Source organism: Ahaetulla prasina, chromosome 12 (assembly GCF_028640845.1).
Source record: "Ahaetulla prasina isolate Xishuangbanna chromosome 12, ASM2864084v1, whole genome shotgun sequence".
NCBI lineage: Eukaryota > Metazoa > Chordata > Lepidosauria > Squamata > Colubridae > Ahaetulla > Ahaetulla prasina.
The window spans coordinates 24,190,768-24,210,038 of NC_080550.1; the positions used below are offsets into that span (position 1 = coordinate 24,190,768).

Sequence of the window (19,271 nt, forward strand, 5' to 3'; positions counted from 1 at the left end):
CTTTTTAAAATAAAACTTGAATCTCTGTCTAGGTAGAGTAAAAATTATAGAAGTCTAAACTAAATAAAAGTTCATATGCTATCAAAAACACTAATAACTTTCTAGGAGGAAAAACCCTCATCACTAACTATTGCTAGGCAGGAAGGACGGAAAAGGGGCTTTCAAAGAGATAAATTCAAACAGTAATTCCTTTACACTAACAAAATATGTAGCTAAAAGTGGGTGAGAACAGAATGCTACCATAGCTTCTGTAGCTAGTTATTTTTGATGTTAAAGTGTTTTCTTTTTAGCTTAGAATACTTCTAAAGAGCTTGGTTACAGGAAAGATTTCTCAAGGCTAAGGACTATTGGATGCTAAAAAGTACATTATTCAGCCATATAATTAGACATAAAGTTGATTGTTTGAAAGGACTGCATGGATTTCATGGCCTGATTTTAGTTTCTGCTTCTTAATTGTGATCTATTATATTACATGATGTGTAATATTTAGTTACATAGATTTTTTTGTATCCATTGTGATCTTCAGGTGTACTTTTAAAACAGCAAAGAGGATAATCGTATATTTTATGTTGAAGGCTGACATAGATACTTGTAAGTGAAACTCTTGAACATCCTGATAGCATATACCCTATGGAAGCTTTTATCTTTCACAAGAGCCATAATTAAACTAACTTTTGCTGAATTGTTATTCAGTAAGTAGCATGGGACTTGTTCGTTTAACAATATTTTTCCCATTATAGATTGGCCTTTTCATAAGGTCTGTCTTATATAGCAATAAATTTACCTTCTACAGATCATGGATTTACATGCTCTGTACAGTAATATTTGTCCTAAATGAATTAGTTGCATGCAGTCTACACTTTATTTATTATAATAAAGCATGGCATATTATGACAGAGCCTAAAGTCACTAAATTCTCACTATTATCAAGATCCGAACTTAAAGAAGAGCTATATGTTTTTTTTAATTAACTCATTCTGTTTCAGCAGAACCTGAGAAACTGTAGTTAATCTAATTGTAGTTTAGATTTTGAATATAGATAGAAACTATTACTATTAAAACAGCATGTTAAAGAGTTGGCCCAAAGTGCATAGATTTCTCATTTGCATCCATAGTTTCCTTTAGTTCCAGAACAAGTGGTATAATAAGTATGCAGCAGAATTCATACATATCTCAGATTGTACTTTGTTGGTTTCCCTATACTTGTATAAAGTATGGATTTTAAAAAGAGGATGATAGATTATGTTCAACTGTTAAAGCAAACAATATACCTAGAATTGTATTCTAGTGTAAAAAATAGTCCAATTCTATCAGAATAAAATTTGTTTAATTGCACACATTGTATCATATGAAGTACCTGAGACTGTCCATTGTCAAGAAAGTTGTATGGTACACTGTTTGAATTCTTTTAATTGAACAGAGTTTGAATGCAAGTTGTTTTTCAAACCTTATTAGCACAAAAAGACAAGTTCCCAACAATTACTTTATTATTTTTGTTACTAATAGAAAGGACTGATTTGTTCCTGTGTAAATGCTATCTTTCCCACCAGTCACACTCTCAAATTTGAAGCCTCTTAAAGTTGCTACAGAGTTCTAAGACAACAACTGTTTTGATAAGATAATCTGGAAGAATGCCATGTGGCTGAATGGTTGCTGAATATTTTAATTTATTTTATGAACAAATTTCAAGACACTCTGTGGTTACTTATATTTATTTAGCAGCTCATTCATGTGTTTTTAATGCAAAATTGGTAATAAATATTGTTTACTGTAAACTTTGTGTTTAAAAAATTAACATCAACTTTTGTAAGTTGCAAGAAAGTAACATTTGAGTCTCACTTTGCAACTGTACTGCAGACAAATTTGAGTATTATTTCTGAGTCATTACTTCACTCCTGCCATTCCTCCATTTTTAACAGAGATCATAAGGAGATTCATCTTTATTCCACATGTCTTCTGAACACAGTGGGATTCTCTAATCTGTATTTTGATTCTGTCACTCTGCACCTATCACAGAAGGATGTGGTATAAAGTCAGCCCTAAGTAGGAAATTCCAGTTCCAGGGGGTAAAAAAAGAATTTCCCATTTCAGGCTTTATCAGCCTAAACCATGAGGCTTGTACTGTCTGTGACCCTTTTTCTTCTCCTTCTTCGTGTACTATATTACATAATGCCAAAAGTTCAGGCTTGGAACTTTAAACTAGCTTTGGACATTATCGCTTAATTACCATACAGTTTAAAGCATGGAAGAATTACATGTAAAGTTTATAAGCTCTAGGAAATACATTATCCCCAGGTTCAAGTCCTTCACAAAACTTTCCACATTAATGACAGCATAGTCTATTTATTTCATACCCACCATTTGTTTGTTTGTTTCATACCCACTGTTGTCCTGAATCTCCTCCATAAATTTCCCCACCCCATTACTTGTAGCCCCTGGCCACCGAAGTGCTGCCTTTTCCTAATGCAAGGACTTTAGTTAAATCCCCCATCATTTCTATATTCATCAGAGCATAGACACACTTCTGCAGTGCATGGCTTCACTATATTCAAATTTGTTTTTTGCTGCAGCTAGCACAAACTGGATTATTTCTGATTCTTTTCACCCTTGCTCCTATGTCTCCAGAAATTCAAAAATGAAAAATAGAATTCAAATTGGAAACAAATCTTTTTAAAAAACGCAAAGGGGAGGAGATCTGGCTTAATGGTAAATTTCAATGATGTAAAGTTCTCTCTAGCTTTCTGGTTTTTGCATGTGCAATATTCTGCATATTTTGAAAGACATATGAATGAGATTTCTATTTTTCTTCTCATCCTCTCTATGATATTAATACCTAAAGAACCCCTTATGGTAGTATTGAAACTCAAGGGAGGCTACTGATTTGTTGTCTTATTTCTTGGAATCATATTGATTTAAGATAGATACACAGTACCCTTATTTTGCTGTTAGGAGAGTTATTCTGGCAAATGGTTTGCTCCCTTACAAAGTCTGTTTTATTCTTGAATTGATTCCTAAAGCACCATTATATGCATTTTGAGACTATTTGTGTTTGCTTGGTTTCCTTTCGCATTTAGTTTGCTTTGATCCTGGCTTTCAGTTTTTGAAGAAATACATAGAGCTGTACTTACATACATATATACAAATTCTTGACTTCAATAGAAAGGGGTTAATTAATATTTCTGGCAGCACAGTTGGAATTAATATTTTAATGAAAATTTTGCTTTCAATGTCTGCATTCATTTTCCTTCCTGCAATTGGAGTTCCTCTAGTCAGCTTGTGCAATATACACCAGTCTTGTGTTCCTCTATTTGTGTGAGTGATGGAAAGAATTTGAAATTAACAGAAGTTTCAGTAAATAATGCTCAACCTTCTGCTTGCTATACTGTACAGCTCCCCACATGATTCAAAATAGTAAAGCAGAGGTAAATCTAACTAAAAACTGAAAGCACTTTTTTATAAAATTACCAACAGCAGGAAAATGTACCTTAAAAACATTTGAGTGCTAAAAAAGTCATGCAGAAGTTTCAGACGGTACTTTGAATTTTAACGTCTCCAAGAACAATTTATAATGAAAGTATTGATTCCATAGAAGTATCTTATTTCTCCAGCAACCTGTAGCAAATATTGTCGAAATGAAATCAGATGTTTGTAACTTAGTACTTAAGAAAAATGATGAGTGCATGTTTTGGACTTTTGAGTATTCTCTACGCAGTTCAGCTTTAAAACATAAAACTGATGTAAAAATAAATGAGTGCTTGCATAATTTATGTAATGCCTTGCTCCCTGATCCTGTTTGTATTGATTTTTCTAAAAGGCTTTTGTGGCCACAGGAACCAATCTGTCTCTCCAGTTTTTTCCGGCCAGCTGGCAGGGGGAGCAGCGGCAAACACCGACCCGAGAATACGTTGACTTTGAAAGAGAGGGAGGCAAGGTAAGGACAAAAGGGATAGATGGCGGCCCTCTAGGTCTGTCTTCCAGAGGTTTTAAAACCCAAAAACTTAAAAGCATTATGTGGAATGAATGTGCTATGTCTTACACATATCCATTTTTATGGAGACTAGTTGCCTGAAACACTGCTGTTTTCCAGCAAATTTTCCGTGCTGTCTGCAAAATATTCCGAAGCCCCACATTATTGTTTCAGTAACCATTCTGTAGATAAATTTGCATCTGTTTATAAAGAATATATTTTTCTGCTTGTTAGGAGTGTGTTATCTCCAATAGCCTTTAGATTTTTTTTCTATTATCAAACCTTGTTTAAACACAATATAATATTACACAATATTATCCTTAAGAACTGCAAAAGAACTCTATAACCCTGTGTAATACTCATGGCATGCAAAGATTTTGTTTGGATGTCAACAGATGGCAACGATGTGTTTGTTAGGGTATTTCTGACAGCATTCCGAACGGTCAGATTCCAAATCAGCATTCAAATGATTTCAGTTGATAGTCAGCTTAACATATGGCAGCTCATCTCCACAGACATAGAAAATGCTTGTAGAAAAGAGTACATATTAGAAAACACAGATAATTGTATTTCTTTTTCTTTAAAAAGTAGCCAGTGAAAATAATCCCACCCTGAATTTGAAATTCTATGTGTATTTTTAGTACCCCAAAATTGCACTGGTCTAGTTTTGCCTAACATTACTATGTTTTGCCTATCGAAATGCTTAGTGTAGTTACAGTAGATGCAATCTGCACAGGACATATTTGATTAACTGTGCCTAGGGTGAGCTACTTTCAACCTAATATAGGAACAAAGTAAATTATTAATTTTCATTACTGAGTAATGTAAAAGATAAATTTGCTTATAATTCTCCAGATGTGTGTGCTTCTTTAATACCTGTATATTGCTGTTTCATCCTTTTTTAAAAATCAGAAGAAAACACTTACAGTAATCTGATTTTTTTCTATACATAGACTTCTAAAAGGAATTACATTAGAACAAATATTGCTGTTTTCTTTTGCACAAAATTCCACCATTTAGCATTTCAGCCTTTTCCTTGTACTCTGAAAATTGTGTGTTCTTATAAATGTGCTTGAATTATTGGAACAGGTCCGAAGCTTCTCATTTTAACTTCACCTCTAGACAAGTATAATTATTGGTCATAAAAAATCTTAAGTGAGGGGGGTGTCATTCAGTGACATATTTCTCATGATGTTTAATTTGTAACAAAGGCACATAATTAAGTTTGCTGGCTTTTCTGTGCAGTCCTTCGCAGTGCAGTGCACCAAAACCCAATGGAACTTTGTGTTGCTATTTTCATGCTGCTTTCCATTATTTCACTGTCAGGGAACCAAAATACTATAGTGGCAAGTAGAAATTTGGTGCTAATAACAGAAGAACTTTAAAATACAGTAACTTCTAATTTGACTTTTCCCTGGTATATTTAATTTGGATTGAATTTTTATGTGGAAAACAACCGCCACTTAATTTTTTAGCCCCAAATTCTTCTTTAGTTGCTTGCAAAGCACAACTAGCAGGTTTGTGCAGGTTTGGTTTGGTGGTAGATTGTATTTTTAGATTCTGGAGCTAAACTGTGCATATTATGGATTGTATTGGTGAGAAATGGCTTATGTACTTTTGTAAGTTAACATGCTCATCTTTGGGATTGTAATTAATACTTTAAAGAACATTTTGTTAAATAAAAGTTTTCTTTTTTAAAAAAAACTAGTCTGCTAAGAGTACCACTTTCGAAATAAGCTTTCTTTTTAAAGTTTTTTTTAAAAAAAACTAGTCTGCTAAGGGTACCACTTTCGAAATAAGCTTTTAAATTGGCAATGTTAAAGTTTGGAGAGACATTGCTTGTAAACATACTGTAATTGAACTTGCCCTTTTTCATTTTCAGTGTATTCACTTAATTTGCTGTGGGATTTTTTTACTTTGTTTTAATCTGAGTAGAAGAGAATAAACTACAAAGAAGCTCTTATTACTATTACTTTTTTTCCACAGTTTGACAAAGTCCTGTAATGAAATATTAAGTTTTATTATTCTTCATAAATATATTGGGACAATCAAAGTGCCATATCTGTTTTCAGATTTTGTTGTTATTGTTTATACAATATTATTTACCTTGTGGAAGAAGAAAGCAGCTAAAACATGCATTGCAGTATAATTGCCCTTTTGATATATATCTCTGGTTTATGTGATTTCCAGCTGATATTAAGATGTTGCTTATTTGAATTAATAGTGGAAATCAGGTTTTATAAAAACTATAGTAATTATGGCACTTGTAAACTCATAGAACATTAAGTATGTCTCCTGCTAATTCCTTTGTGTTTCTTTCATAGTATATTTCTTTTACTATCTGACAATGGAATACTCAAAAGTTACCTTACCCAGTATTATATGTGAAGGCTTAAAAGGGTGTTCCTTATGGGATGTGTGTGAGAAATAATTCAGTGAATACAATTTTCCCATTTTTGTGCACTCTGCCCTTAACTATGGCTCAAGCAGCAAGCAATTATTCTAACATAAAGAACAGTAAAGGCTAACTGCTTGCTACATACATACATACATATATACATACATACATAAAATTTAGTTCTATGCTGCAGGTTTTCTAAACTTGACACATAGCCTAATGAATGGAATTGTTCATTTTAACAAAAGTAGCACATTAAAGCACTTTGTGCTTGAATAGTTAATCTTGTTCTATATGTAGAATTTATGTATACAACTTTACACCTGTCTGCCTCAGAATAGAATTCCTTCTTAATTAGAAATTTAGCTTGAAATTGTAGATGCACAATTAATATATTCCAAGTGCTTTATCATAAAATAAGAATGCAGGAAACACTTTGCTATCTCTCTGTAATGAAACCGTCGATCCAGCAGTTCCTCACCCACTTTTGGTGAAAACAGTTGCAGCGGCTAAACTATTGCATGAGATATTTTAAATGGTGAAACTTCTAAATGCCTAGATGGTGTGAATTGGAGTAGATTCACTAAAAATTTCTGTTGATAAGTACAATACATGAAAATTGCTGCTGGGCTACCTAAAAAAAACATACACGAATGTGAAATAAATAATTATTTTTCTTCTGACTCATCATGGCCTGAAGCTTTACTTTGTATAATATGATCCAGCCATAGTTTGGCTAAATGTTCAGGTACCAAAGATAACATCAAGAGTAACTGATCGGCTTCCTGTGGCACGTTGTCTGTGCTAAAAGGGAAATAGCTGATGAGAGAAAGGTGACTAGGACAGCAACGGCATTAAAACATCAATACTTCCTTTTGCTTTTTATGGTTTATCCTGTAAAATTACCATCTTGTACTTAGCTGCTTGTTACATTTGGGGAAAATAACAGCTCTGAGAGCAGTTCTGTCAGATAAAAGCCTGTAAGAAGGACATGTTATAAATGTTCGTCTCCTGAGGCTCTGCTGTTCATATCACCTTGATAACTTTATTCAAAAGGTGCTTTTTAAAGAGGCAACTGGACTTTCTGATTTTTCTTTGAGGATGTTTCGCTTCTCATTCAAGAACTTCTTCAGCTCTGACTGGATGAATGAATCCTTCCATTCCCTACCATCCAGTCAGAGCTGAAGAAGCTTCTTGGATGAGAAGCGTAATGTCCTCAAAGAAAAACCAGAAAGTCCAGTTGCCATTTGAAAAAAGCACCTTTGGAACAATCATGACTTGGATGACTGAGAATCTCCATAGATACTTGACAACTTTATGATTTTTGGACTTCCAACTCCCAGAATTCCTCAGCCAGCGTATAAGGTTTATATGATTTTTGGTAATACAAGTACTGCCTGCTACAGGTAGTCCCCAACATATAACCACAATTGAGCCCCAAGTTTATGTTGCTAAGCAAGACAGTATTAAGTGAGTTTGACCCCATTTTACAGCCTTTCTTGCCACAGTCGCTAAGTGAATCACTCCAGTTAAGTTAGTAACAGTTGTGAAATGAATCTGTCTTCACCGTGGACTTTGCTTGTCAAAAGGTCGCAAAAGGAGATCACATGATTCCAGGATGCTGCAACCATCATAAATATGAGTCAGTTGCCAAGTGTTTGAATTTTGATCACATGACCATGGGGATGCTGCAGTGGTTGTGTGAAAAATGGTCATAAGCCCCCTTTTCAGTGTCATTGTAACTTCGAACGGTCACTAAATGAATGGGTGTAAATCAAGAACTACCTGTATTCGGAAAGCAGGAATGGCTCTAAGCTGTGATAAACTTCTCTGGAAAGTAGAGACTGTGTGGAATGAGGCCTCTTTGGCTCACCCACGGGAGCAATTCCTGAGTGGACCAGACTAGCACACACTTGAAGTGTTGGCATAGGACACTTGATCACCTGTCTTTTTGGAAAGTGGAGAATGGAACCACGGTTAGACTGGCCAGTGGGTGCCAAGCCCTGCCTCTCCTCCTTTCCCAATAAAGTATAGACTCTCGAAACGTGGTATTTCAAAAGGAACCTTTTATTGAGAAGAAGTGATAGCAGGACAGACTCTAAATTCCCTCTCAAAGTGTACAGTTAGAAATAGGGCTTTAGAATCCCTCCCTCCCATCCAAATGTAGATTCAGCCAATCCACAGGTATGAAGATGTTATAAGGGGCCGTTCCCAGGATGATCTTCCGCTTTCAACAAACTGAAACAATCCACATGCCCCTCCCTCCTTATTACATTCCAAAGAAGGTGAGAATACTGCAGGGCCCTTAGGCGCCAGGAAAAAGGTTATATTATCCCCATGCGCCCCCCTCTCTCCGTAAATGGCAGTATCACGTTAGGGATCTGACAGTGGGTCAAATTCTGGGATGTGTTCTACAACTGCAATAGGATCAGTCCTGATCCTCCTTAATAACTCAGCAACTTTTCAACTACTAGCAATCACGAGATTCAGGACAATTTCTAAGAGCTGGGACTTCAGTCACTGTGTCAAGTTTTCCTTTCAGCAGTTCCAGTCAGGATTGAGGTGTGGAGAGAATGAACCGAAAACTCCTGCTTTGCAGGGTTCCTCTGGGCTTGATGTTCTTCCCAAAGAATGGTCATCATCTAAAACTCTTCCGATGTTTTAAAAGGTCTGAGTTTTATCTAGCTTCTGTTCTGTTCAGTCCATATGGGGTTTGGAAAATCCAGATAAACAAAGAAACAATTTGGCAAGTTTACCTCCAGATGTGTTTGTATCCAAATGTGCACTCCATGATGAGCTATTTTGTGATTAGGCTTCTGTATGCTTCGGCTTGGAATACGTGCTTCGTTGTGTAGGAGCACAGATGTAGCATCTATATGTGACTCATTAAAGCAGCTGCACCATTTCCATGAGAGGGTGACTGCTGCGGAAACCTCCCAGCAGCAACTGTGCAAATCTGGAAACAGATGTGGCTGCTGCAATGAATCAGAGACAGGTGCTGCTTTTATTCTCGACACATTCTGAAGCACTTTTCCCCCCATTGAACTGGAATATTGCACAGCTCTGTTGAGATTTAATACTATTGTTGGAAGCCTCTTGTGCGCCTAGAGGGAAATTGAGTAACATAATCCAAAATGAGTAGGCAGTTGTAGTCTAATAGCTGTACTTGGTCTTTCCTAATTTCATCCTAGCAGAAGAAGAGGTATTAATTCAGCAAGAGCAGTCTGTTTCTTCTGTTTGGTACGCAGGAAGAAAAAGAGATATGAGGAAAATGTCAGTGGCTTGATCATCCATTGCCATTACGGGTCCCCATTCTTCTTCTGGTAGGAAAAAAGTCTCCTTGTTGGTGTTGCAGCAAAGTCATCTTAATTGTTTTTTAAGCCTTGCTGACTTCGTAAACAATCCTTCTCAAAATGACAAGACAGGATCCCATCTGCTGCCTCTTCAGACCATAGAATAAAAGTTGGTCTTGTAAATTGCTGTCACTTGAGTAACATTGTTCCAAAGCTGAGCAGTATATTGGTTATTCCTGTGAGGTTTGTTGTCCAGATGTATGGCAGAATGCCAGCTGGCAATCACGGTGGTCTTACCATGAATAAGTGCTTAAGGGAAAACACTGCAATTCATTTGTAGACTTTTATTCATTCATTTCCCACCCACCCCCCTCATCTCATTGGGTTATAGAGTCCCATTAATTTACAGATAAAGGAAGTAATTTTAATAGGGTTTAATTACATTTCTGTGTTAAACCATTCATAGAAATTGATGTTTCTTTGCTGGTTTCCATATTGTAATAATTTGCTGTGAAAATCAGCATAATGCTACACCTTCAATTTTCAGCCATCTTCCATCAGTTTTACATACACATTTTTAAAAGTTAAATATTTGGGAGAATATTTTACAGAGAAACGAGTCACAACTTTCCTTGAGTTCATTACAGGTAGTCCTTGACTTACAGCAATTCATTTAGTGATCATTCATAGTTACAATGGCATTGAATAAAGTGACTTACGACTATTTTTCACAGTTCGATCTTTGCAGCATCCCCATAGCCATGTGATTAGTTTGGCAACTGGTTCATATTTATGATGGTTGCAATTTACCAGGGTCACATGATCATCTTTTGCGACCTTCTGATGAACAAAGCCAATGGGGAAGCCAAATTCACTTAGCAATTGTGTTACTTACTTAACAACTGCAGTGATTCACTTAACAACTGTGGTAAGAAAGGTTGTAAAATGGAGCAAAACTCATTTAATAAATGTCCACTTAACAACAGAAATTTTGGGCTCAATTGTGGTCGTGAGTGGAGGCCTACCTGTATTACAAACTGTGATGTAAGAGACTTGAATTTCTGTAGATTGTTGTGCAGTTCCCTTTCCTCTTTATACAGCTTAACTTGGGGATCTTAAAAAACACTTAGGTAGATTCATGGAGGAAGTGCTACAAATAATAGGTGCTACAAATCATTGTGGTTCACATGATATATACCAGGAGAAGTATAGCTCTGAAAACCAAATAGTAAGGAAAATGTTAGGTGTATATTGTACCTTAGTTATAGTTCTGGATTTCCATCTTGCAAGTAATAAAGTTATTGACAAGGTAGGTATTACTCGACTAGCAATATAGTTCTTATGTTTTCATGCTGAGTTAAGATCAGGGGTGTCAAACTCGATTTCATCGAGGGCCATGTCAGGGTTGTGTTTGACCTTGGGGGGGCGGGGGCATGGCCATGGGGGGCATGGCCAGCTCAACGTCACTCGTGTCAGGGACGCCTCTGGTGGCCTGAGCACTCTGCCAGAGAAAATGGGCTCCCAAGCTCTCATTTTCCCCTGCAGTGGCCTCCTGCAACCCTCTGCCAGTGAAAACAGAGCTCAGGAGGGCTTCCCGCGGCCCTCGCAAGCTCCGTTTTCACTGGCAGAGCCACTGTGGGCCGGTCCTTCACTGTTTCCAGGGTGGCCCCACGGTCCAGATCTAAGCACCTCGTTGGCCGGATTCAGCCCCCAGGCCTTGAGTTTGACACCCCCCCGACAAGAGCATAATTAAAGCTCAGTTTCATTCATGGTTTCATGGATGGAAACTGGAGTATCAGTCCTGCCATATTGAACTGGTCAGGCAGATGCTGTAGGAGACAGATAGTCAAGCTAGACAATTTTGTTTCCTATTATGGATATACATACATACGCCTTAATTTTTAGAACACGTCTTAATACAGATAGTGCTTCGTTCCAGGAATGAAGGAAGGAATGGAGGCTTGATGGTAAAGCAGTAACTCTTTATTAACAACTAACAGGCAAAAGGAACAAACAAATGGCAAGTAAAAAGGGCAGTATTACCGAGAGTGCACAACTTCTCTCACAGCTGCTATTTATATAGCAGCAGTCAACTATTGGCCAATGACGGCCGCTCATTTCTCCTGCCGGCTAAGGGGAACCGTCACAGCCAATAGGCAACAATTCTCTGTTGCCAAGAAGAGGCGTGGCTGCATACGCTGCAGATAGTCCACGACTTACAAGCATAAGTGAGCCCAGAATTTATGTTGTGAGGTGAGAAACTTGCCAAGTGAGTTTTGCCCCATTTTTCGACTCTTCTTGCCACATTTGTTAAGTGAATCACTGCAATGGTTAAATTAGTAACACAATGGTTAAGTGAATCTGATTTTGCTTGTCAGTAGTTCGCAAAAGATGATCATATGACCATGGGACACTGCGACCGTCATAAATATGAACCAGTAGTCAAGCATCCGAATGTAAATCTCATGACCCTGCAGATGCTGCATAGGTCGCAAGTGTGAAAAACAGTCATAAGTCACTTTTTTTCAGTGCCATTCTAACTTTGAACAGCCACTAAACTACCTGTTGTAAGTCGAGGACTACTTGAATGTTCAACTGCTTGAAGACCAACCTATTCTGAAAAGTGTATTTTGGAGCTACTTTTTACTGCTTATAAATCAACGGACAGGACCTCAGTAATTAGCACCCTATTCTTGTTAGGTATTTTATCATCTCAATTGCAGCATTTATATTTTTAAATCTAGACAGCTTTAGAAAGGAGTGTTTGTAATTAGAGACCTGGTAAGGTTTAGAAGGTTATGTCTGTCCCTTTTAAAACAGTGATGGCAAGTTGCCCTTGTGAATAATTGATGTGGAGTTTTGCTTTGGAATGTTTGTGATGTAAATAGCGAGAACACTGTTTGGCCTGTCACAAATCAAAAGTGATCCAATGTGCGCTTGCTTGGCAAAGATTTCAGGGTGTGACTTTTAGGTAGACATCGAATGTATTATCGTTAACACTGCTGCTGTTGTAATTATAATGATGAGAATAATTTATTTTCCTACGGTTGCTGTTTATTATCACAAAGAGTGCTTGTCAGCGCTTTGAAAGATTTCTTCTAAGTCTGTCAGACTGCAGCAAAGTTTTCAATAAAGCTGATAAAAACAAGCCATTCTTTGTTGCCAGTGCAACACTATTTTGTTCTATGAATGGTGCTTAGTAAAACTACATTAGAATGTCATTTCATTTGTCTAGTAGTTAGTAAGATGATTCAGACTCAATTGAGTTCAACTTTCAGGGTTCATTGCCGGAGCTAATATGCAGACAGGCTGTTAACTGTGCTCTGTGAATAGGACAAGTTGTATATGATGATATTTGAGCAGTGACTCACCTGAATGTATTCTGTGAGAATGTATGGTAGACCTAGTTTCTGGGAATATGACTGAAAACGAATTCCAGTGCAATGGTATGTTCTTACTATTTTACAGTTTCCATGTGGCGACACTGGCTATGCTGACTCACTAACTGATGGCTGGTGATTGGTGAATTACATGCATTCAGTTGTGTTAGAAATGATTCAGCTGGCTTTTTAGAAAGAAAGAAAAAAGATTTGTGACAACTTTAGAAGATATACACTCTGAACTGGCTTTCTATAGAAGCTTACATTATTAATAGTAGCTTAGTAATACTGGGGCTGAGTACTAAATTGGATATCAGAATGTAAATGTTCTTTTCATGTGCACTTGTGTATAAACATCATAACATAAAATGCAATTGATAGAATGTCACGGGATATGTGTTTAATGGAATTGAGAGTTCATTGGTGGTGGGCAGCTCAAAGATAGAAAGATGCCATCTGAGAAACATTGGGATGCTCTTGAGACACTAAAATATGCTTGTTTCACCGTAAATCAGGTGTATCAAGAATGATATAATTCACATTCTCGGATTTTGTTAAAATAACTGTTGGAGTTAAAGTTTCTGTAACTCATAACATTTTCTTTATAAGTTTTATATCTTACTATATCTTAGCAGCTCCAGCAGATAGTTAGTGAAATTGATGTGTAATCCAAGATACTACAATTTCAAATTGCTGACTTGGCTTGCAGTAGATTTTACTTCTGTTCAAAGCAGCTGCTGGTTAAACATATAAGCTTCTAGCCATCACTGTCAACTGCTTAGTATCAGGTATTGAGTAATGATGTTTCTTTTAAGATGCTTTTGTAAAGAGTCCCATTTCTATACTACTGAATAGTTGTCTGTATCTGTGTATTAAACCTGTATGTCTAAAATTAGTGTCTGTACTATTATATGTAAATTTGCATTAATGGTGGAAAACAAGTTGATAAAGAGGTTTTTTTAATGTAATCTCAAAGCTAAAATAGCTTGCCCTCTTAACAATTTGAATACTAGAAAATGATCAGCTATTGGATATTTGAATGCCAGGCTTCCAGAAAAAGAAAAAAAAATAACCCATTCTTGCTCCCTTTTAGAGACAGAGAGAGAAGAATCTGTAAGCCCTTGTCCCAGATTTCTAGCCCAGCTCTTCAGTACGCATGCATTTGATATTATACAGATTCATAGAGTTAACCTAAAGTAAGACAAGTGGAACCTTCCTTGTAAACCTTGACTAAAGGTGCAACAGTAGTCTGCAGCTGAAAATTGGATTTCAGATTTTATGTACGTACTAAGCTCATTTTAAGTAGTTTTGTATTTGAAATTTCTTTGTATTTTACTAGACAAATGTATTCTTTTTTTAAAAATGTATGTAATAGGTATTGTTTTCAAATCAGATGTAGCTTGAAATATAAATGTTATTTCTGTATACAGGGTAGAGTTAATAATGTTCCCAAGATTAATTTTCATGAGATAAAACTCCAGTTGCTACTTTACTTTGTTGTGAAATAGCAGGCATTGTTTATATATAGCCTTAATCAGAGTTATTCAGAATTCTGAGCTATCAGACATGAGTAATTTGTCCTTGGATCTTCCATCCAACTGGTGTAGGTTTGTTTAGTGTCTCCTCCACTAGGATCCCAGGCTTCGAGCAATGTAGGAGAGAAGAAAACAAATGTCATTATTTGGGCATAAAGTAGCAACTCTGTAAACAGAGGCATCTTATTTGTTTCATGGTGCCACTTGCAGGTGGTATGGATGAAAAGCAGCAGCATATTCCTTAAGCAACATTCTGGCTAAAGTGTTCAAATCATTCAAAAGACTCCCGTCTCCATTTCAACAATTTTTACTTGGTTACTAGTTTGTTTCAAAAGTCAGAACTGACTGTAAAGAGGATATGACTGCTATAAAACTCAAATAGAGTTAGAAATGAAGAGGAAACCAGTTTTATCTTTAAAAAGGAAATGTGGTCAAACGGCTTCAGCAATAGTAGCAGTTTCTTCCAAGCTGTAGACTTGGGCTTCTTTCTCTGACAGGGAGGAATATTCATTGACGTGGTTTAAAGGAAAACATCAGAACACGGAGCAACAGGGCCTGCCTGTACATTGGGAAACATTTCAGTTGGAAGGGAATTATTTTAAAAATGGCAAGCTGCAATATTCAGAGGCTTATTCTAAAATAAATTCAGGATTTCAGCAGGGAGGGAGCCAAATATCACCAGCATTATGGAACAGCTACCATTTGGATATTAAATATGCCCCTGCTGTGGTGGTTTCTGGAAAATATTGGAAAGGTAATTATTCTAGAGCAGGGGTCTCCAACTTTGGTAACTTTAAGCCTGGCGGACTCAACTTCCAGAAAGCTGACTGGGGAATTCTGGGAGTTGAAGTCCGCCAGGCTTAAAGTTGCCAGGTTGGAGACCCCTGTTCTAGAAGCATTTAGAAGTTCAATATTGTCTATTCTTGCTACCTTGTAAACTGAACTTCAGGACATAGTGTAACGGTCATCAGATTGTGTAATAGAGATTATTAGTGTGTGATAATAGTAAGGTGTTAGTGCAGTGGTGGGTTGCTACTGATTCTCCCCAGTTCTTGCGAACCAGTAATGGAAATTTTGGTAGTTCGGAGAACCAGTAAATACCACCTCTGCCTGGCCCCGCCCCCAATCTATTCGCTGTCTCCCGACTCCCAGTTGATCAGCTAGAAGAAAAAAATCAGGGTTCACTTGACAAAGAAGAGGAGAAAAAAAAGACCGTTGCTTTAAATTGAGAAGCCAAGAAGCAGCTGCTGGAAGGAGATTTTTACTTGCAGAAGCGAAGTGACATTCAGAAGTGACATTCAGAAGTGACATTCAGCAGTTTGTTTCTCGATCAGCTGAACAACAAACTGGATAAAAAGAGGGATTCTTGTATGGTTCTATGTTTTTGAAGTTTTGGGGGTTGTGCAACGTGGGCTTTGTTTCTAAAAAGGTTTGGGCAATTTCCATTGTGAAATATCCTGTCTTGAATGAGTTTTCTACCTGCTTGTAAATGGAGCCGAACTTCCGGCTTCCACTTTCTATTATCTCTAAGCACTGGTAGCTGTTTTTTTCTTACAAAGTTTCCTTTATGCAGCTGGCAGGAATGTAGAATGAGTATCAGGCAGGTTCCTTGTTAGCAGCTTGATTTTTCCTTGCTTTTCTGGGAGCCTTTTCTTATGAGTAATATTTTATTTGAGGAAATGAAGAGGGGGGGAGTTTGATTCCTTCCCAGAGCAGGTTAGTGGGGTGGGGAGGAAATGGGGATTTTACAGTATCCTTCCCCTGTCACGCTCACCACGCCCACCAAGCCACAGTCACAGAACCAGTAGTAAAAAATTTTGAAACCCACCACTGCGTAAGTCCATCTTAATATGCTATTCCTGGTATGTGATGTTTTGTATACATACAGAGAAAGAAGCACTCTTGTAATCTTTGACTTTTAGACTTGCTGTCAAACATCAGCCATAATACAAATGACTGTTTTGAACAATATGCAGGTTGTATTACACAAATGGCTATTTTATATGTGAAATTATGACTGAAATATTTCTGCACCTATATTGTTTCACACTATCAGGAAGTTTCTCCTTAGTTTTAGGTTGCTTCTCTCTTTGTTAAGTTTCCATCCATTGCTTCTTGTTTTGCCTTCTGGTGCTTTGGAAAAAGCCTGTTACCTATCACACTCTTGGGCAAAGCATGTGAGCCATTTCGTCCTTTAGTGGTCCATGAAAGTACATCTATAGTATGTAGATAATAAAGCTGAAAAATGGTGAACAACGTTTTTGAGAACTATAGATACATTGAGACTGGGTGTGACAAGGAATGGAGGGGAGGGGCCAGTTGAGGCACCCCTTGACGTGAGTGACTTTGAGTTGGCCAAGCCTACCCAGTCACATGATCATCAAGTCATGCCCACTGTCACATGACCAAGCCATGCCCACAAAATAAGCCACGCCCACAGAACCTGTAGTAAAGAAAATTAGAACCCACCCCTGTGTTAGTGTGCTTGTTAAATTATTCTGTAGGTATTTCATGATTTGGTGCTGCTGATTTGATTGTGTAGGATGTTTTATTGTTGAGAGTGTTACACGTGCGAGGGATATTTTCATTGTTTTAACACTTCGTGAGCTCAGTGAAATTGGTCACATATGAGTTTGGTAAATAAATAATGTATACTGCCCAACTACTGGAGCTTTTGTGGGCTTTTTTATATGATTGTAATTCAGCTTGCCAGCCTGGAATATGTTGAAAAGTGAGATAAACTCTAGTTTAATAGTTTAAATCCCACAAAAATGTGTAAAAAATACAGGTAACAGTTATTTGTACCGAGTGTCTTGGCTTACAGACATGAGTGGAATGTGCATGAAATAGGGAGAAAGAAATTTGTTTTGAGCAAAAGCAACTTCAGGTAAATCTTTTGCAGCATTATTTTTCAGCATGTCACAAAAGTTGTGTGGAAGTCCACAGTACAGATAAAGCCCTCATTTTAATAATGAACAAAATTGAGCCCAGGATTGCAATCACTAAACCAGCTCACCATGTGGCCTGACAACATAATAACCATTTTTAGAGTAATCATAAAGTGGCTACTGGAGTTAACTGGAACATGTGATTGTTAAGCAAATCCATTCTCCTGAATGGGAACTTTTTTTGCCATAAACCAGCAAAAATTGCCAGAAACTGGGCAAAACCATCGCAAATTACAGTCACAGGATGGCAGGACCCTACAATCAAACGTAAGTGCAAGCCAGTTGCCAAGCACCAGAAATGCAATCATGTGACTGCAGGGGGTAGAATAATTGTAATTTTCAGTATAATCAAAAGTAACTTGGGGAGGGGGGTTGTTAGAATTTCCAGTGATCATTAATGTTTTTAAAAGTCCTATAGCAGAAAATTCAAGCAGTAATAAAGTTATATAATAATATAAGTGAGGGGGGCAGTATATTTATTTGAATCAAAATTGCTTGTATGGGGGTTTCTTTTCGGTGACCAGAACACTTGGAACAAAACTACTTGAATCAAATAAGTTCTGAGGCTGGAACAGAATGATCAATACACTCATTTCTCACATGTTTTGCACACTCCTGTTTTCCCTATATTCTTTCTTTCTAAATGGACATGGTGATTGCACAATTTACATTTGGCAGTCTCCCTTAAAAAAAACCTCAATTCATGAGATATCACTGCACTGCTTACTCATGAATAACTTTCCTATTGTAAACAATTTAAACCAGCAGTATACACTTACCTCTCCCCCTCCCCTCAAGTCTCAAATGGTTCTAACTCTTAAAACTTTTAACTGATTCTCTTTCACCTCCATTTCTCCTCAAACAGTTTCTGACAAGAAGTGGATGAGATCTGTGTCTGGTGTTTCACAGGCTAATGCACTCTTAAGATTTTTCATCTTGAAAGATTTTGAAAAGAACAGAAAAAAATGAAAGCCTTATTTTATTCCATATCGGGGACAAAACTCCAGAACACCAAGTGTTTTGTTCTAAGCTCTGAACACTCAAAGCAGTCATTTCAGAGTCAAAACATTGATGATTTTGACACTTCTGCTTAAAAAAAAGACACTGTTGCCCAGGAAACATTACCATTTTGCTGCTTAGCTGTTTTTTTCCTTCCTCCACCCCATTGCCATAAAAAATTATTATTGATATTAAGCATAAAAGTTCTTTAGTCATACGATGATTAGAGTTTTTAATCATTATTAAAGTTTTCTTTAATAACCTCCGTCTGGAGAGGCATTTTTGAAATGGAAAACACTCCATCTAATCCTAGACCAGGTGTGTCAAACTTGATTTCATTGAGGGCAGCATCAGGGTTGTGTTTAACCTTGGGGTGGGGGAGGTGTGTGTAGCCAGCTCAATGTCACTCATAGAAGATTCATTTTCTGCCACAACGGCCTCCTGTAGCCCTCTTACCAGCAAAAACAGCTCAGGGAGGCCGCAGGCAGGCTGCCGGAGCTCCGTTTTCACTGGCAGAGGCACCACGAGCTGTTTCCAGGGTGGATCACTGGATCTGGCCCATGGGCCTTGAATTTGACACCCCTGTCCTAGACTTACAACAGTTCATTTAGTGATTATTCAACGTTACAGCAGCACTGAAAAAAGTGACCTATGATTTTTTTTCACATGAGCATTGCAGCATCCCCATGGTCACATGATCGAAATTTGGACACTTGGCAACTGAGTCATATTTATGACTGTTGCAGTGTCG

At 37.3% G+C, this 19,271-nt stretch overlaps 1 protein-coding gene across 6 annotated transcripts in view; it reads left to right on the forward strand.

The window, feature by feature from the left end:
* CBFB (core-binding factor subunit beta) overlaps positions 1-19,271 on the forward strand; it is a 48,445-nt gene that overhangs the window by 6,160 nt on the left and 23,014 nt on the right. For 4 of the 6 annotated variants that reach the window (XM_058155051.1, XM_058155050.1, XM_058155053.1 and 1 more), the window contains exon 3: positions 3,815-3,931. The exons of the other annotated variants lie outside the window; for them this stretch is intronic. In XM_058155051.1, coding sequence (XP_058011034.1) covers positions 3,815-3,931 — 117 coding nt within the window. The remainder of the gene's footprint in view (positions 1-3,814; positions 3,932-19,271) is intronic. 6 annotated transcript variants of the gene reach the window in all.